Source organism: Pocillopora verrucosa, chromosome 8, assembly GCF_036669915.1.
Source record: "Pocillopora verrucosa isolate sample1 chromosome 8, ASM3666991v2, whole genome shotgun sequence".
Classification (NCBI taxonomy): domain Eukaryota; kingdom Metazoa; phylum Cnidaria; class Anthozoa; order Scleractinia; family Pocilloporidae; genus Pocillopora; species Pocillopora verrucosa.
The window spans coordinates 19,546,842-19,565,378 of record NC_089319.1 but is presented as its reverse complement, the minus strand read 5'-3'; the positions used below and the strand labels follow the sequence as shown (position 1 = coordinate 19,565,378).

General features: G+C 37.1%; 2 protein-coding genes across 2 annotated transcripts; both read right to left on the bottom strand.

The window, feature by feature from the left end:
• Nucleotides 1–617: 617 nt before the first annotated feature.
• LOC131777596 (uncharacterized) lies at nt 618–3,821 on the bottom strand. The gene is made up of 3 exons (XM_059093910.2): nt 3,723–3,821; nt 2,253–3,132; nt 618–1,702 (listed from the first exon to the last, which is right to left on the bottom strand). Exons 2-3 carry the CDS (start codon nt 3,087–3,089, stop codon nt 1,436–1,438), a joined length of 1,104 nt encoding a protein of 367 aa, XP_058949893.2. The 5' UTR covers nt 3,090–3,132; nt 3,723–3,821; the 3' UTR covers nt 618–1,435.
• A 2,609-nt stretch (nt 3,822–6,430) lies between these two features.
• On the bottom strand, nt 6,431–18,044 carry LOC131778075 (glutamine and serine-rich protein 1-like). Its single transcript, XM_066171600.1, has 11 exons — nt 17,800–18,044; nt 16,189–16,345; nt 14,737–14,829; nt 13,950–14,033; nt 13,208–13,292; nt 11,547–11,644; nt 10,802–10,873; nt 9,251–9,322; nt 7,890–7,985; nt 7,245–7,331; nt 6,431–7,139 (listed from the first exon to the last, which is right to left on the bottom strand). Exons 1-11 carry the CDS (start codon nt 17,958–17,960, stop codon nt 7,083–7,085), a joined length of 1,062 nt encoding a protein of 353 aa, XP_066027697.1. The 5' UTR covers nt 17,961–18,044; the 3' UTR covers nt 6,431–7,082.
• Between the last annotated feature and the right edge of the window lie 493 nt (nt 18,045–18,537).

Below are 18,537 nucleotides of genomic sequence, written 5' to 3'. Positions count from 1 at the left end.
GCTATATTTAAATTTGAGGTATGTACGATTTTTTTTTGGAAAAAAGAAAAAATATCACGGTAAACCTCGGTATCTTTGCTTCATATTTATCAAAAGAAAAGTCGAGTGCACATCGGTTTAGTCCGGGTGCACGGTTTATATTGTTGTGACGTGTCACGGTCCTAGGCCGTCATGGCGTCATAGCTTCTGCCAGCGGTCGTTTTTCTCAGTATTCCTAAAAGTCCTCTTGTTTTTCGTTTCAGCTCATGAATGATTATATCTCCTTCTTGAGAGCAGTCTATCGACTTTATGATAAAGGACTCTCCAATAAGACTGTCTGACAAAATCTTTCGGTTCAATTTTAAAATTATATCGACCAGGACTTTGAGGAAATTCATCCCAGATGGGTCTGCTCGGCATGCAATTACAAAGGAATACTTTATCGAGTCAGGGAAAACTCAGATCAATCAAAAATTATTTCCACTTCAAAGGATCCTTTTGTGAACATCTCACTGTGAACAAGACTGTGTGAAAAAAGCTAAAGGGCGCCCTTCATATCAAGCAAAAAAAACAACCGGCGTGTTCTCTGAAATTCTTGCAGAACTACTTCTAATACGCGACATTTCCTTTGTTGACATTCATGTGGAAATTGCGGATGAGATTGAAGTAAATATGTTACAACAACGGTTGCTAACTTCTACGAGGTGTCTTTTTTATCATTACTAGCATCGACAGATTATTTTAGGAAGGAAAGCAGAGCTTCTTAGATATCTATCTAAAGCAAAATTCACGGCCTAAGAACTCGATTTAGATAAAGAAGAGACTCAGAAAATCGACATTAAGGTTACTATAACAACGGTACAGCCTCTAAGAAACACCCTTCGGCTTTATTTTCCTGTGACTCAAAACGAGTTCATAAACCCCATTTTTTTAGATAATTAAAATGCTCCCGATTTTTCAAGATTTATCTTTTCGCAAAGCAAAAAAACAACCTGTACGTACGGTTTAGAGCCATTCTTGATTTTTAAAACACTAAAGTAGCGCTGAAACGGTTAAAACTGGTATGTATTGTAACTAAAACCATCCCAAAAAATTTCAGCATCTCTGTGATACTCTTGATCTTGAAGGAAAACTCGGGCGGCATGCACCAACCCCAAAAATTAAAGTATGGGACTGTTTGTAGCTGACCATTAACTTAATAGGTTCCTCTTTCCTTTCCTAACTTTATTACGCATGTGTGGAATCGGCGGTTGTAATATGCCATTTTCATCATATGAACCCCAGCACATCCACTCAGGTCAGGGAGACAGGGATGTCATAGAATGCTAAACTTTCGCGAATGATCCCCTTCAATCAGTCGATAGTTTTGGTTACTTAGCTATCGAGAAAACTTGCGTTATTTTCCTTAACTTCTACGTCTAAACGAGCGTTCAGAACGTCGATGAAAAACGTCCTTTTAACCTCGAGTAGTTTTATCTACTACTTCACACAGTGATTCGTACTCATGCTTCCTCTGAGCGTCCGAAAGTAGTTTGGTTCGAGATGGCGAGCGAAATGGAAAACATCCTGGCAGGTTCCTCTGTTCTTCCTGTTGTGAACAGCGGATATCAACACCTTGCCATCCGCCATTTCGAAAACTCCCTCGGAGGGCAGAGACAAGTTTATCGGTCAAATGGATTTGAATTCCCTTTGCTTTATCACTTGGATCTTGTTTGATAGTGGACTGAAATATAAAATGAATTGCAAAATATGTTATAAATTATATTACGAAGTCACCAACACGCCCTTTCTAAGTCGTCCAGTCCTTATGTGATTCTAATAGCTCCTTATGAATCTGGCAGAAATCCATTCCGCTGGGTTCTAAATGTTTGCGTTGGTAATCGCTTTGAAATAACTCATAGAGTCCTTTCAAATGAGGAGACTCTAAATAGGTGTGGAGTAGTTTGTTCCTCAGTTGTTTTTCTGATGCCGCCACTCATTTTCTTTGGGCCAACTGGTGCATACTATTACAACATATATTGGCACTCGGACGTCGTAAATTCAAACTTGAAGACCAAACTTTGAGGCCCTGTGGGTGAGGGGGAGGGGAGGGTCGGTCGTCGGATACGATTTTGTCACGATGAAATTCACTTGATTTCCCCCCCCCCCCCCCCGTAAGGCACTGTAGCAGTCTAATGATCCACCTCATGGGCAGTCAATTTTCTATAGCCTCGCCTTTATGTTCTGTTGGCGACAATTGATCCCCTCCTAATAAATAAGGACTGGTTCCTTACCTGACATTTTAATCCAGGAGCTCCTGGGCCACTTGGGATGATCGGTGCACTGCTGCGGTGGGAAGTTGCTGCTCCTGATACATCTGTTGCCCCATGTGAATAGTCTGGCAAGACAGTGACACAAACTGCAAGTTTACCAGTACTCTCGTCGTCGTCTGAGGACTTTTCAATCTTTTTCAAATAGTTTTCTATCTCGCCATGGAGGATTACAAACAACCCAGCAAAAAACAGCATGCAGGCAAACAAAATTCCTCCGATGACTTTCGAGCGAATCCCTGCCAAGGCGTACTCTTTAGAATAATCTTCCCCAATTGTTACATTGCAGAAACTTGTAACAATTATTGGTGAGGGACCGACTTGAGCACAGACATAGTAATGAGCTTGAAGAAGACTGAGGGTGATCCATACAAGAGGATACAGCGACGAAAGCACTGCCGAAACTGCAATTTTCACAAGTGTCCAATCACGCTCGACTTGATGGCAGAAATTGCAGACCTCCACATGGAAATCAAAATCGGTGGACTCTTCTAAGAAATCACAGGAACGTACCATTTCGTAGAATTTTTTCAAAGCAGACCATGGAACGCTACCGTCGTCTTGACGGAAATAAGCAAAACATGCAATCATGTAGGCAGCCAAGGATGGGAGAAGAAACATGATATTGCTGTAGATGGCACCCAGGGTACATGGGCACGCTGCGATTTCCTGTTCGAGGGGCCTTTCGTGTTCCCAATGGAAAATCTTGAACAGTGAAATGATGAGAAGAAATAACAATACCCCATGCCATCCCAGGATTCCTAGCGAGGTGGAGATCACCCGTTTTACAGATCGAGTCATGATCGACTGTCAGTTGAATTAGTCTTATTTCAGTCTAACCAACCTACAGTCAGTAAAGAATATGATAATAAGACAAAAAAAATGAACTTGTCAATTGAATTCCCACTCCAGCACAGGGTGGGAAATATAATTTCTCCAGTGAGCGGGGAATAATTTATTCTGAAAATCCTCCGGCCATGGTCTATTGATAAACGGAGCGATGGTAGCAGCTGAGCGAAAAATAACGGTTTTTCTCGGATCCCGAAACGCCGCGAAGTCTCTTATTTGCTAACTAAACGCCAGGAACACGCAACGATAAAGCTGCAGTTTCGTGACTAAAGTTACGACAGAGTTCGTGGTATTCAAGTAACGAGGTAACCTAGCTAGAGATATCGGGGGTAACACCTTGAAATAGTTCATTAGATAGTTCAATCAAATTATATTTTAACAGAAACAATAAAAAATTGTAGTCTGCTCGAAAAAGGCGATGACTCGTTTATAAAATCTATAACACTCGAGGGGTAGATACATCTTTTATGACCAAGTCATTAGCGTAGAATCACGATCAACAGCGTGACCTGATAGAGTCATCCACAGGTTCTGGGGTCTATCATAAAGGGACTCTGATGGATACGAATACAGTTGAATTCTTACCTTTCGAGACAAATAATTTTCTTGATTTCGAGAGAGAGGGGAATCCTGTCAGCAGTTACCTTGCAACTAGTGAAAAACGGCTCTGTAAAAAGAACTAATGCCACACGCAACTCACATGATGATCACCCAACGATTTGTGGTCGGTCATGCAATGTTTACGGAATTTTCCGATTAGGTCTTTATTGTTGCGCGTGATAGAGTCGGCAAAAGTTTTGACAATAATATTTTCATACCTCGAAAATTTTTTTAAATTATTTGGGGCTCGAGAAGCTCACTCAAATATGAATCAATCCAGGAGTCTTCCCAATTGATCTTACCTATCGCGCACATTATAAAGACAGAACTAATCGTTTTGGGCACCGGAAACAACAAATTAGACAAAAAACGTGACAAAAGTATTGTATCAGTTTTTCTTTCTTTCGACCTTAAGATAATGAAACCTAAGGAGGAAAACGACTTAATACATTGCCAGTCGTGTAATGAACCGCAAAACTATGATTTCGAATTTATATTTTGAGACTTATCATCAAGCAGAGTCAACTATATCCAAGAGAAAAACTATACCTCCCAGCTCTTCTTCTGTCTAACAGCGAAATCTGAAAATCACGTTACTTCCGCTGTGCTAAATGAAAAGGTTTCCCCATGTTGCTCTAGCGCTAAAATGTCACCATCAACACTGTTCAGACGACGATTTTTTTAAACGTTCGTCAGGAATAAGAATTTTGTACACTACGCAAATTTCTTATCAGTAAAATTCATATTTTGAAAGAAATTGGCTGTGCTCTTACACTAAGCGCGGCAACCCAGACAACTTACTCTAGTCTTTGGGTAAGGTGATACGATCTGAAGCAGTGTTGGGTCGCACGAGAACCCAAAACACAGGTCTCTCATTGCAATTTCACTTATTTTTAGTTCCAGGTGATGAATGGAGGAACCATGCTGAGCTTGTTTAAGGTTTAAGACGCTATTTGTAAGGATTACAAAGCTGGAAAAACGAAGCCAAAATTTTCCCAGTTTTTCATTGAAATCCGTGTCAATTTTCTTCATCCTTGTCCGTATTCGTTCTTTTCGGCGGAGTTAACTCTCTTTGCTGATAGTTCGTTTTGGCTCCCGCAAATTTCCTTTTTCTTCTCAAGGCGCCTCTCCACGTGGCAAAAAATTATATCTAAATATATTGTGAAGACCTACCCTAGGAGCATTTGCAAATTTGAGAGCTTCCTCAGCTAAAGAAAAGATTGCTCATGTTGCAACACCTAATGTAAAGAGACCGAACTGAACCACTCTTCATAGTTTATACAAAGCTTGATGGTAATCATGTTTAACGGTCGAAAACTCCAACCTCGCAAATTTACTTTTGAAAGAAGGGAATCCAGCTCACGGAAAGGGAAATATGACAAAGTGAAACTAAAAGGATTCTTTCGGTTCGGATGGTCGCGAACCATCCCTCTGGATAAACAAAGTGGCAAAGGGGCATCACTGAAGTTTTTCCTGTGATTTTCCAAAACTACACAATTTTTGACTTACATTGTAAACGAAGTAAGAAAACTTTCAGTGATTTTAATTATCAAGCAGTTCAAGGTAAAGTAACTCGCTTTAGCGTACGTTGAAAATCCTTTTTTTAGCATTTAGGATATTTGAATGCGCCTGTTTTTGTCGTAGAAGTGGAGTCTCGTGATTCGATTATCGCATAAGTCACAAATGTGGTCGCGCAAGATCTGACCAGGAATCACGGTCAGCTTTACAATATTTTTACATGGAATGAGTGCTTTTTTAAGACAGTTGAACTCTATGAATAGCGGTAAACAATGAAAGAAAGTATAATGGAAAAAATAAAATGTTAATAAAAATTGGCACTCGGATGATTATATCACATGCCCATATTTTCCCTCTTAAGAAGGAATGAAGTCGGCAGGTCATCACACTTGTCACGCGTACCATGACCGAGTAAGTCAGTTATGTTCTGCTGGGCTCACACAAGTTTGTATTTCTAACTTTATCCAATTTTTTGGTCTATACACATAGTTTAATGTCCAAAAGTGTATATCCGATTTTTGTAAAACCTAAGAACATAATTCAGAGATTTCTAGATTATCTTAACTTAGAGACGAAATGTCTCAATACAAGCAGGCTCTTACATCCAGCTTAGTCCGGCACAGGAGGAAAAAAAATATTAGTGAAGAGTAAGTGACAGCGTAAAAACTTTTTAAGTTTTAATGAGTGTGCGTAGGTAGCCAAGTGGAAATTAACCAGCGAGGCGTGCAGCTTTGGCCGGTGTCAATCTTAATGCAAGTACGCGACGAATGAAATTTGCCGTCGAGGCTTCCTAGACATCATTCCATTTTTGCGAAGAATCTTTTGGTTTCCCCTCCACCCCAGAAGAGAATTTTAGGAATGAAATAACAAATGAAAAAGATAAACCCCACCTTACTCGCGCAAACATGTTTCCGCTAGGATCGGAGTCCGGCATCTGAGCCATTGGCGGGGATTTAGGAAACAAATCGGAATTATAATAATGCTTTGAACAGGGAAAATAAACGCCTGTTTTTCTCGCGCATTGACTAATGTGAAAACAGGTTTTTTCCTTCACAGATAAACGGGCGAACGGGGAACAACCCGATAAACTTCTTCTGGGAAATGCGAGAAGGTCGGGATTTATTACGGCTGCTGACTGTCTTTGAGACAATGACTAACAACAACATAGTTGGCTTCAACGTAGATGTATTCTGCAAGCACCATTCAGCTGACTGTTTCCTTTTCACTTTTGACCAAAGAAAGCTCTACAAAACAGCTCTATTTAAGCCCAAGGTACAAAGGATTAGGCAATGCTTTGAATTATCTAAAGGATCAAGTAACCTACTACAACGATTGGCAAGGCACGAATTTCCCCTTTTACAAGATTAATCGCTTTCAATAAGCTCAGGTGGATAACAACTACACAAAAGGCCATGACAGGTGACGGTTAAAGTTTAACACTAATTACAGTTATGATCTAATAACAACTGTTTTCGCAGTTTCTACGCTGAATTTTATATAAATTTTTAGCGCTAGCATAAAAACCTGATAACAAAAAAATTATATCGTTACACTGAAGCTAGGAAAGTGTGGTGCTATTTCTACCGTTGAGGCAATTCGAGAGCATTAAAATAATTTAAAATTGGCAAATGTTCCTAAATTAATCCACAATACGGGGTCACCCAACTACTAGCCTAACTTAGTTCTTTAGGAGACAAAATCGTCAGTTTACCAGATGCACCGAGAACCTCTTGTTATACAAGTGTAAACAGTAAGCACGACATGCCTAATTGATAACTGATAATTGATAACTGATAATTGATAACTGATAATTGATAATGTTCTATCTCAACCACTTGCCCATTCATTCGCAGCATTCAAAGTTTTCTTGAAATGGCTAAACAGCTGCGATAAAAAAAGAAAGCAGAGGTTGAGTGGATTAAGGTATATTTATAAAAAAAGAGAGGGATAGATGACTTGACTTCAAAGAAGAAAAACATTTTGCCTCACCCTATCCAGCCACCTTTCATCATCGAGACATTTTTTGATGATTCCTTCAGGTGTTTCAGTTCCTGCCATTTGTTGCACCTTTTCTAACTGAGATTAAAAAATATTTTAAATTCTTTCAAAGTTTGTGAAGTTAGCTAAGGCTTACAGTCTATGGTAAGTCTTCCTCAACCTGGCACTTTCATCACAGTACACTGTGCAATTCTAGTGACTGGTAAACATAATCAGTTAGTAAACTTTAGTAAATATCTTAATATTCTCCATAATCTAGAGTTATGTATAGTACTTGTTAAAATTGAAATAAATAAATAGGTAAAAATAGTAATTATAATAATGATCACAATGAAAATAATGATAAAACTATCAAGAAAAAAAATAAACAAATAAACAAAAAGACCTTTGGTTGAAGGTTTCTCTTTTTTTACTTGATTTCCATTTTTTTTATAGTTTTTTTTCCAAAGCATTCTTACACTTTTTATGTCAACAACTTGCCACTTGAAGATTATTTCAGGGGTTGAGAAGTATGCAAATTGCTGTATATATTCAACTGATCTTTTACAGTGTAGCTAAAAAAAATTGAATACAGACTATGGCCTTCATGAATATACAGCTGTCCATATCTCTATCATCGGCTCATAAGTTTGGTACCTGTTCAGAGCAGTCCACCTTCAGCTGCTGCTTGTAATGGTGAAGGTCATGGTAGACAGACCCTTTTGCTGCACAAGACTGACAAACTTTAAATTTCTACAATGAAGGTATAAATATTCGCTAGGTGTGGTTGAGTCTCAGAAAACATTTGAGTAGCAAACATACTGTACTCACAGAAGAATTACTGCTATTATCCCAAATCACATTTAATCAAGGTCAAATAATCATGTTACATGCATAATGTGACCCAATGAAAATATGGCAAAATAGATCTAATTAATGTAACCTTTTAATTGCACCAATTGTTCATTTGCTTACACACTGATTGCAAACTTAAATTGCAAGCTGATTTCTCAATTAATCATAAAAATCGCAATTTACCTATGCTTATTCTCCTGCCAAGTTGATATCAGACAGTTTGTTATCAGACAGTTCAAAAAGGTAATCACATTCAAAGTTGTAGTTTAAATCAACCAATCACAACCTTTGTCAGTATTTTGATGCAAATTTTCCCTTTCTTTCATAACTTGGCTATTCTTTTTTTCTTGGAAATTGTAATTGCTTATAGGGTTAGGGTTAGGGTTAAATGGTGCTAAAGACATTGTGTTGTCCAATTCAGTCTGTAAATATACTTGTGATAAACAAATCAGACTCCTGTTGCACAGCTGTGCAATTATATATGTGATCACTCATATTATTACAGATGGAATTGGACTCCACTCTGTCCTGTTACCATTACTAGTTTATGAATAATAGAGATACATGTACTTAGGAGTTAAGCACCACTGTAAGGTCCCACTATATTAAAGAAAGCTGATACTGAACGAAAAGTGTGTAGTACATACAAGCAAGAGACTGAAGGGAACAATGTTCATAATCTGCATCACCATAATAGTGTTCTAAAAATGTATACATTGACCTCAAAACAAAACCACTAATAAACAGAATATCCATCACACAAAAAAACCTTTAATTTTGAAAAGCCAAAAGTTTTCTTTATACTTTCATACTTCTTTCCAGCTCTCACAAATTTCCATGCATTCCCAACACATAACTGGCTACTGTGATGATCTCACAATCACCACCTAATCAATTACTTATATCAAACTTTGCATGTGTACTAACACAAGCAGCTGAGCTGACCCATGCACATACTATGATCTTACTGACCCGCACTAAGTCAATTTCCCATGTGATCACTTTGGCTTGCTTACTAGGATGAAATTTTAAAAGTGAAAAGAAAAAGACATATTCCCTGACTGGCCTTCCTTTGTTGATCTGGAAAGGCCAATTTCTTGAATTAAATAAAACATTAATTTATCACACAGCCACAACAAATTAAAATGCTGTGTTTAACCCACCTGTTTAACCTCTCCATCAGGCTCTTCATAACAGACCACACGTTCCGTCAGAAAGCGAGGCATCAAACATGCCTATCATGGAGATATCACAGAAATTTTGTTAGATTGTATCATGAATTTTTAAGTGAAATATTATGGGATAAAATTGAAAAAAAATTAAATAGGTCTAAATTACTGAGATTTGGGGCTCTGCAAAATGTGCAGATTTCAAGAAATCAATTTTTAACTGAAATATTGCTTATTGGTCTTACTCAAGAACTTCACTAGCAAGTGTCACTACAACTGACAGTGGAGTATCCACAAATTATTACCTTTTGTTTTCCGAAACATCTCCATACCCTTGTCTCTTTATCTGAGACACTATGTATGTTCTGATTGGTCAAACCTATTATTCTTGGTACCAATAAACCAATGGCTATTTGATTATAACAGCAACAGACTACACTTTCTATCGGTTTACTGGACTAAAAATTCCCTCAGAGTATTGGTGGAAATTTTGCAAATACTGTCAATCAATACCTTTCAGCTTCTCAGGGTTCTTGCTAAGTTTTTTCATAGCAGGTAAAAAATAAGAAACAGCAGGTAACTTTGTTACTTTACCCCATGCTGGGGGAGTGGGGGCTGCATGGGCCCCCACTGGGGTCCAGGGGTAGAGCCATGTGTGGACACCATGTTGGCAGACTTTTTGGTTTAGTAGTGAGAAGGATGGAAAGGAAACATGGCAGAGGTCATTTTGAGAGAAGACTGCGAGGGATGAATTTGGTCAAAACAAGCAGGATTTCTTCAACATATGATGTATTTTCACGCCAGCAACACGTTATAGATATCTTCACAGCATTGGTTAGAGGGAGATAAGAGAATTTTTTCCAAAAAATTGAAAAAACTGTTGGATTACTGGTAAATATTTCAGTCCCAGGTTTCAGTGAAATAGCCAGTAAAATTTAATTGAACAGTGGGCAAAAATAACCAGTTACCAGCTCTAAACAAGAACCCTGGCTTATGATAAACAAAATTTTCTCCAGTTCTCCTGACAACCTGTATGATTCGGTTATGATAACACCAAGCCAGTAGAAAGAGCCACCTATTGCTTTCATGACTTGGCTATTCTAATTTGCTTGGAAATTGTAATTTTTTGGATTAATTGTGCAAACACACATAACTAGTTTCATTTCCTAAAATTTAACAGACTGTCCAGAATAAAATGAGACGCACTGTCTTAAAATTATCATTAAAGATTACCAACAATAAAAGGAACAAATCTGTGTTTATGCTGCTGTATCAACCAATCAACCATGCAAGGGCAAAATATTACATGCAAAAGATGCTACTGTCTTAATGAGGAAACCATTGTATGTGTAACTTTATCAGGAAGTCACCTGGGTGGCCTTTGGCCAATTCTAAGGCAAGAAAAAGGCAACAGTGCTTAAACTGAAAATTCAGAGGTTTGACTGATACCCAGTGAATGAAAATGTAATCACTTGGTTCCGTAAGTATAGGCCATTACAGGTAGGCATACAATTTGAAAAAAAATTATTAATAAACAAATCTTACTTCACATTTCTTATGCTTCATTCTTTGTTTGAGGGGTAGGAAGTTCACCACCACATAATTCATCAGCATTTCCTGCCAAAAAAACTTGTTGTTACTGTTTGATGTGATTGGTGAATACATCAACTATGACAATAAAGATTTTAATTTTATAGTGTGTTATGGACAAAGTGACTGTTCATGACAACAACAAACTGCAATTTTGATTGACTTTTTTAAAATGTGACCTTAAAATGACTCTACCTCACTTTGTAATAGACGGTATACATATATGCTTCACTCCACTTTTAACCCAAAAGCAAAAACTATACACCTGAAAGACCTCCTACATGTATATGTATGAGCATGAGTCAATTTGGATACAAGTTGGTTTGACCAACTTTTATTTCAAAGACAAGCTTTAGCACCATCAACTTTGCAAGGAGAAGAATCTCCCGTCCACAGAAACCCTATGTTAACAGTTAGGGACTATAATTGCCATAGAATGTACGTACATGTAAAGCACTCATTCTGTTATATGACTGTGTGTACTGTAGTCACCCAGTACATATTTTGAGTGGGCAATGATGCATGTGCAGTGAACACAGCCTTCAAATGTAAAAAATGATGGGGTTTATTGTAGCAGTGAAGACTAACACTGAAATAGTGTTGACTATTTTTTAAAGATGAAAATTAGAAATTGAGAACAGGGTGTTTCAGTGACAATTTATGCCACACTACAACAGAATCAGAAGGTTATCAATATTACTTTATAATCTCTCCAGCGACTGCTTGCCACTTGGCTGTCTTTCAAGGTGTTGATTATTCTTTCCCAATATGTTTGGGCTTCCTCCTCCTTCCTTCCTCCTACAGAAGAATATAACAACAGAAGTATTAAAAATTAAATTTACAGTAAAGATTGTCATTTATAGAGAGCTCTAAGTAATTAAGTCACAGTTAGGAGAGAGAAGTGTTTGTGGAACATTAATTTTGTAATGCATGGACTACCACTAATAATTGCTTAAATGAAATCCACACTTTTAAAAAGTTTTAAGTGTTTTCATAGGTAACCAGTCAACTCGCCGACGGACCAACTCGCTGACGCCAACTCGCCGACGTATAAATTCGAGTAGAGACGTCGGCGAGTTGGTCGTCAATCCAATACAACTTATTAGAAGTTAAACATACAGAAAAGTAAACAATATTTAGTAAAAAAAACACTGGTGAACATTGGTGAACATCAAACAGAAGCTTAAACATCGGTGAACATTGGTGAACATCGCCAATGACTATAACAGCTTAAGACGCGAACGAGTTATTGTGCGACAACAACACTGTAAAAGGGCATGAAAATGTGTTTCAGGAATCATGGACAACAACTTGTAACAGTACATCATTTTTGAAAGCAGCATTGAAAACAGAATGCCTAAATCTTTTTATCTCTTCATTTCCAAAAGTGGCGTACTGACTTTCACTATGCTTTTTGTGTTTCCTTTCCTTTGACATTCTTGTCAACAGGTAAAGATTTATTTTAAGGGTGGCATTTGCTGATAATTCTGCTTCCATCTGCAGCATTCAATCAAAATAATAAGGCCATTATACACACCAGCATGGATTTCTCCTTTATATAAAATGTGCTATCAATTCACTGCACATAGTACAATGAATGTAGGTAAATACAGGTATGGCTTACTACATGTGCATGTATATAATACTTCTCTGTTTGCGAGGTTCATTTTTCAGCCTTCCCTCCAAATAAATATTGCACAATACACAGTGTGTCTTAGCACATTGCAGTTGAGTACATTTTTCCACTAAGTTGATCAGAAGTTTATTCCAGTTTATGTTTATTTTTTCCATTTATATTTCTTTCCAGTTAGCTTTTTAAATTCAGTTTCAAAATTTTTTTCTCATAATCATTATCAACTTTTTATGTGTGGGAATCTTCTACAAACTAGTTATTGAAAACAGGTATCTATAATAATGTACCTGTAATGTATGTTGTTCAATAAATATTAGAACATCAGTCAAAACTTTAATGATGTGTCCTTTTAAAGTATGTATACATTCATGTTTCAAACTACATTATCAATAAAATCTCTACAGTACTTACTTTGAGTAGTAATATAAACAAATTAACAAATAGATTCCAAGTTACGGTGCGTCTGTTCAGTAATAGATCACAGATGACGTCAAAATGTGGTAAGAACAAAAAGGTGACACACAAGGCGCAGCCGAGTGTGTCACTGATGTCCTTACCACACTTTGACGTCCTCTGTGATCTATTACTGAACAGATGCATGTAGCAACTTGGAATCTATTTGTTTTAATGATGACGTCATCTATACGTCTGTCCTCCAATAGATCATAAGTGAGAACCAATCAGAATGCATGCATAACTGAGCTTATTATATAAATAATGATATTTACCATTTCCTTCCAGTGATGCATCCACAATGCTTCTTAAGAGATATTCAACAAGCAGTCGAAACAGTTGTTTCTCTCTTGAGTCGAGCTGAAATAATGAGAAGGCATGGTCTGTAATGGTTAAGGAGCATATTAATGTTACTTAATCAGACAAGATCAAAAGGCAATTTTTTTGGGGCTTACACTATTTTGCAAAATGAAACCAGACGAGATTATTATAAAAAAACTAAAGGAATGAAGCAGGTATATTTTATCAATAATGGTAAAGATAACTTTCTCAATGATTTTGGAGTAATCATTAATCAACAAGAAGGATTTTTATTCATTTTGCCAGATGAGCCTGCAAAACAGGCAAGAAAGGAGAATCTTGCTTTTGAATGGAGGATGGGATGTGCAGTGGCCAATGTTTGTTCAATTTCATTTCTTGAAGGAATGTCCATTTACTTCCCTAAAAGTGGCATTAATAAATGTTGTATCAACCAACATTGTATCAATATTTCAACATGTGTCAATCTTGAGCCTGGTCAGCTTTGTTTCGAGTGAATGAACCATAGCTTTTCAACTGATTTATATCCACCTCAACAAAGTTAAACTAAATTTTCTAATCTTATTACATTTAAATTCAGCCTCCATCACTCTGTAATTCATTATACTAAAATTAGTGAATCTGAAAACTTGAATTACATATATGTAGGAGAAGTTCCTCATTTGATTAATGCACAACAGCAGACATGGTACTGCTTACCAGCTCTTGACTTTCGGTGACTTCATCCACACCAAAATTCTCAGGATCTGATTCATCACCAGATCTTTCAAGTGAACTGCTTGCCTGTAGATAAGCACAGGGTATTGAGGAAAAAAGCTTCAAAATTCAATTACAAGCAGTTGTCTACTCTTCCTCCAAACATACATGTTATACATATTTTCCAGTGGCTCAATATTTAATTCATTAGACAACAAGAAAAAAATTTCCCTTAAACATATCCTATCTAGTATATACAGGGCGTGAAATTGCGCCTAATACAGGCACCAATGCGACTAAATTTTTCACTTTGGCGACCAAATCCTGAAAATAAGTCACCAAATCGGTGACTAGACTACTGTTTCATCATAACCTTACCAAGAGATATAGTGAATTAAAAAGTTTAGCAGAGATAAACCCGTGACAAACTTCCACGTTAAGTTTGTTTCCAAAAAGTAGCACATGCATCTCGATGGTTAACTAGACACCATCTTGGATTTAGGTGAGCTTGAATGTTGTATATCATCAGTCTTAGTGTCCACTTTGTAACACATTAAAGATCTTTTCCTTAACTTAATTTTGGAAGATCTATCTAGAACGCTGACAGGGTAAAAGAAGGTTTTATTTGGCTTTGAAAATGGCGACCAACTATTTTTGAATTGGCAACCACTTTGAAGAATTTAGGAGCCAAGTGGCTATCAGAAAAAAAAAAAATTTCACGCCCTGATATAACTATTTAAAAAGAACCTCATTTGATTTAACTCACAAAAGCAGGCACTGTACTGCTTACCGAATCTTGACTTTCAGAGTCCTCATCCACACTAGAAAGGTCAAGATCTGATTTATCCTCAGATCCTTCATCACTTCCATGTAAACAGCTAACCTAAAAGTAAAAACAGGCTATTTCAGTTTTCAACACCTCCTCCAAACATACATGTTATACATCTTTTCAAGTGGCTGGGCTGGACATTTAGTTAATCAGACTATAAGAAAAAAATTTCCAGAAACACATCCCACAAATATTAACCTGTGCTAATCTGCATCAAGCATGGAAGAAATTTTATACAAATTGTACAAGATCAGTGCTCCAAGCTAAGAATGATTTTTGGTAGTCATTAGGTAGGTGGAAAAACATTTTCACAACTGAAATCCTCTGGTCAGTAAAAGTTGTCAAATTGGTGACCTGTATTTGGCAACTTTAGCTTTTACATTCTCATTCTGTTTCTAACAATCTGCATCAAACATTTGTACTTCTTAGTTGCCTCTCCCTCCTTATTACTGCAAGTGCTACATGTAAGCCTTGAGCTGTGATATACCATTAAATTTTTCTGGCTTTTCCCGTTGCTAAAAGGAAACTTTGAAAAACCTTGATATTGGAGAATTTAAGGAAGGAAAGAAAATTCCAGTTTCACCTTAAATTCCCAAAAAGTTGACAATGAACACCAGCCTACTTTTTCATCAGGATTAGAGTTATAAATTCCAGAAATGATCCCCGAGAAAAGAAAAACAAATTTTCTGTTTCTCATGGCCAGGATGTAGCCCATTTAACTTAATTAGTTAATCAAGCAGAATCTCTGGTTTTTTTTTAGATAAAAGAATTTTGTATTTTGTATTTGATCAGATCAGAAAATAAAGTTCCTTTAAAAACATATATTAAACTTCAGATTATTAGTCCAACTTCAACTTATTATCCAGTCAATGGTGCTTGTACAAGGTAATAGCAGTCAAGAGTTAGATCCACTGCAATTCTTTGAAGCATGCACATACAATGAGAAGTTATACAATTATTTTCCTATGTAAGTAAGCAAAGTACCAAGGTAGAATGACCTAGTAGGAGATATGGGAATGGGCCAAGGAGGAAGAGTGAAAGATGATATAATCATTATCAATGACATAATATGCTAAATCACATATGCATTTTTAATACTTTTTTCTTGGGATCTTTTAAAGGACAGACATACAGATGATCCTTTCATGAGCAACAGTTGGCTTCTTTATCAAAAAACAAATAGATTCCATGTTGCTGTGGGTCTGTGTAGTGATGAGAATGTTAGTGTCACACGTAAGCTGCACCTCAAGTGGGCTTTTTTGCTTTAATTAAGCAGACTTTGTCATCATCTCTGATCAAATTCACAGAACAGACACACTGCAGCAAGGAATCTAATTGTTATAATAACCAATCTACATGTATATATAATAACTACATGTATATACACGTATGTTGAACAATTTTAATAAATACCTCAGATTCTTCAGATGAACCCTCTGAAGCATTACAAGGCTTGCTTGATGGCCCTTTTTGTTTAAGGTCTCTTTCATTCTTCAACTCATCAAAAGCTAATTTCCTTCTCACATTCCTTCCGCTTTCTGTTCTAAACTTCTTAGCTTGCTCCGGAGTACTAAACAAATAAAAAATCAACATAATCCTGAATACTGTATCTTGTAACTAGCATATGTAATATGTAATGCTAGTACCAAATTTGTTTAGAACAAAATTCAATAATTGTATTGATTTATATGTATAAGGCCCCAAAAAGTTTTGTTCATGAAAGATTAAACTGACTTGTGTAGCACATTCTGCAGTCATTTCTGTGTTTTCTGCAAATGATGCAGAAAACACAGAAATCACTAGCTTATTGGAGATGCTAAGTTTGGGAATGCTTTATAAATAAATATAAACAAACATCTAAAAAAGTGGGCATAACAAGCCATGGCTCAATTATAACCTCTGAGTGTTACTAATTTTGAAGTGTACCATAGACCAAAACATAGGCATGCTTTGCTTGCAAGAGTTTTTTTTTTTTTGGGTGAGTGAAGTAATTGAAATATTGTAAGTGATGTCCACATTTTCACAAAAGGAAAGAGTATTAACTCGGAAAAGAACTAAAATGTTGAAGTAACTCATACACAGGTATTTTGTGGTAGACTGAGTGTGTTGTGCGAATAACTGTATTTAAAAATAAACTGTATTGGTGCCATGGATACCTGTTAGTACAAAATGCAGAATGCAGAGTGCAGATCGGATACAAAATGTAGACTGCAGAGAGGGTTCAAAATGCAGACTGAGAATTTAAAGTGTTTTTTCGTCTGGTATGTGATAACATCCTACAACATTCTCGTTTCTTTGAGTAGAAAGTCTTGATGAGTTCAAGCGAGATAGATATTTGCATAAAATACCATCAACACTCTATCCCTTCCCTTCATAAAAATTGGCCCTTGCCTCCTTGGTTGTCCGAGTACTAACCCTTTCACTCCTGGAGGCCTCACGGCCTAACAGCCTCTTATTCCTGGAGCAGTCACAGTCAAAAGACCAAAATACAAGTTTAAAACTTCAAAATGTACGATGAAATGAACAAGTGAATGACACTTTTAGTTTCTGTTGCGTATTTACATGATCTGCACATTGAAAAAACTGGAAATTAAGAATTGTAAAATCGATTGGTATGTTCATGTGTCTTCCCTGTGATAATCGGCAAAGTACCGCACTTTACATAACGCAACACCACACTGTTAGCACTTGTTTCTCGTTCCAACTGGTTAGCCTTTCGGTGTTTTTCAACCAGCAGATTTGCACTGTACACATTGTTTCTTTCGGCCTGCTTCTCGAATCGCTTGGTGGTTTCTAGGGCCGGCACTTGAGTTGCGGTGTAGCCGTCTATCAGGCGCTTACCCAACTCTAAAGGGGCTTGTGGTCGTTTTCGCAGGTTTCGTATCCTTAGGTATTCACATTCCAGAATATATCTATTGCAAGCAGCAAGCTCTTTCGCGACTGTCTTACGATGGTATAATAGGATCGAAATTGGTCAGCTCTATCTACACCACCCATGTTTGCCGTGTAAAATCCGAGACTCACGGTTTTTGGATAATGATGTTTCTTCCTCTTTTCCTACGTTGTGCGGCCCGCGAAGGCTCTTCTGGGGAAACGTTTGACGACAAAAAAGCCACATCTTGCTTGTCGTGCCATTTTGTAAATAAAAGTCGGGAAACTAATTTGTAAATAACGCGCCTCGCCATTTTTCCACTCAGATTATTATCAATTTAAAGCTGATAAAGCAAATAGCCACCACGTAGGAAGAAACTGACCATCGCTTTCGCCATGTTTTTAAACGCGTTTCAAGGTAGAAAAACATAAATTATTCGCATCCGTCTATCCCATCCTCGGGAAGCATGATCTATGTGCAATAACGACGATTTGATTGGTCAACGCCTTAGTAACAATAGGCAAATATTCAATAAACATATATTATTTGATGGGGGAGGGGAGAGAAGGGGAGTCAGGGCTGGTTTCCGGCGAAAATTGACGCATACTTCCGTGGCCGTATGTCAATCAAATTAAAACTTTGGCAGCCCACATGTCCAAGCGTCATAGTCCCTTCGAACTAGATGAAACGTCTTCATCAAAAGTTAACTCCATAACAACTCTTTGTTTCTTAAGCGGGCTATAATTTAGATTTTCCACAATTTCACTTACTTTTCATCTTGCTCGTCATCTGAAATCATTATTCTCTTTCTCAGCGCCAATTTTTTTTTTGCAGATGTGCTAGCTATCACCTCTTCTACTGACTCATCATCAGTGATTTTCTGCTTCCTC

Bases quoted from the DNA above. Each gene is read 5' to 3' on its own strand.
- LOC131777596 (XM_059093910.2), bottom strand. From the start codon at position 3,089: ATGACTCGATCTGTAAAACGGGTGATCTCCACCTCGCTAGGAATCCTG. The intron at 1,703-2,252 runs GTAAGGAACCAG...TTTATATTTCAG, and splicing joins CTCCTGGATTAAAATGTCAG to TCCACTATCAAACAAGATCC.
- LOC131778075 (XM_066171600.1), bottom strand. From the start codon at position 17,960: ATGGCGAGGCGCGTTATTTACAAATTAGTTTCCCGACTTTTATTTACA. The intron at 16,346-17,799 runs GTGAGTCTCGGA...TTATTTGTTTAG, and splicing joins AACATCATTATCCAAAAACC to TACTCCGGAGCAAGCTAAGA. The intron at 10,874-11,546 runs GTAATATTGATA...TTTTTTTGGCAG, and splicing joins GTCGCTGGAGAGATTATAAA to GAAATGCTGATGAATTATGT.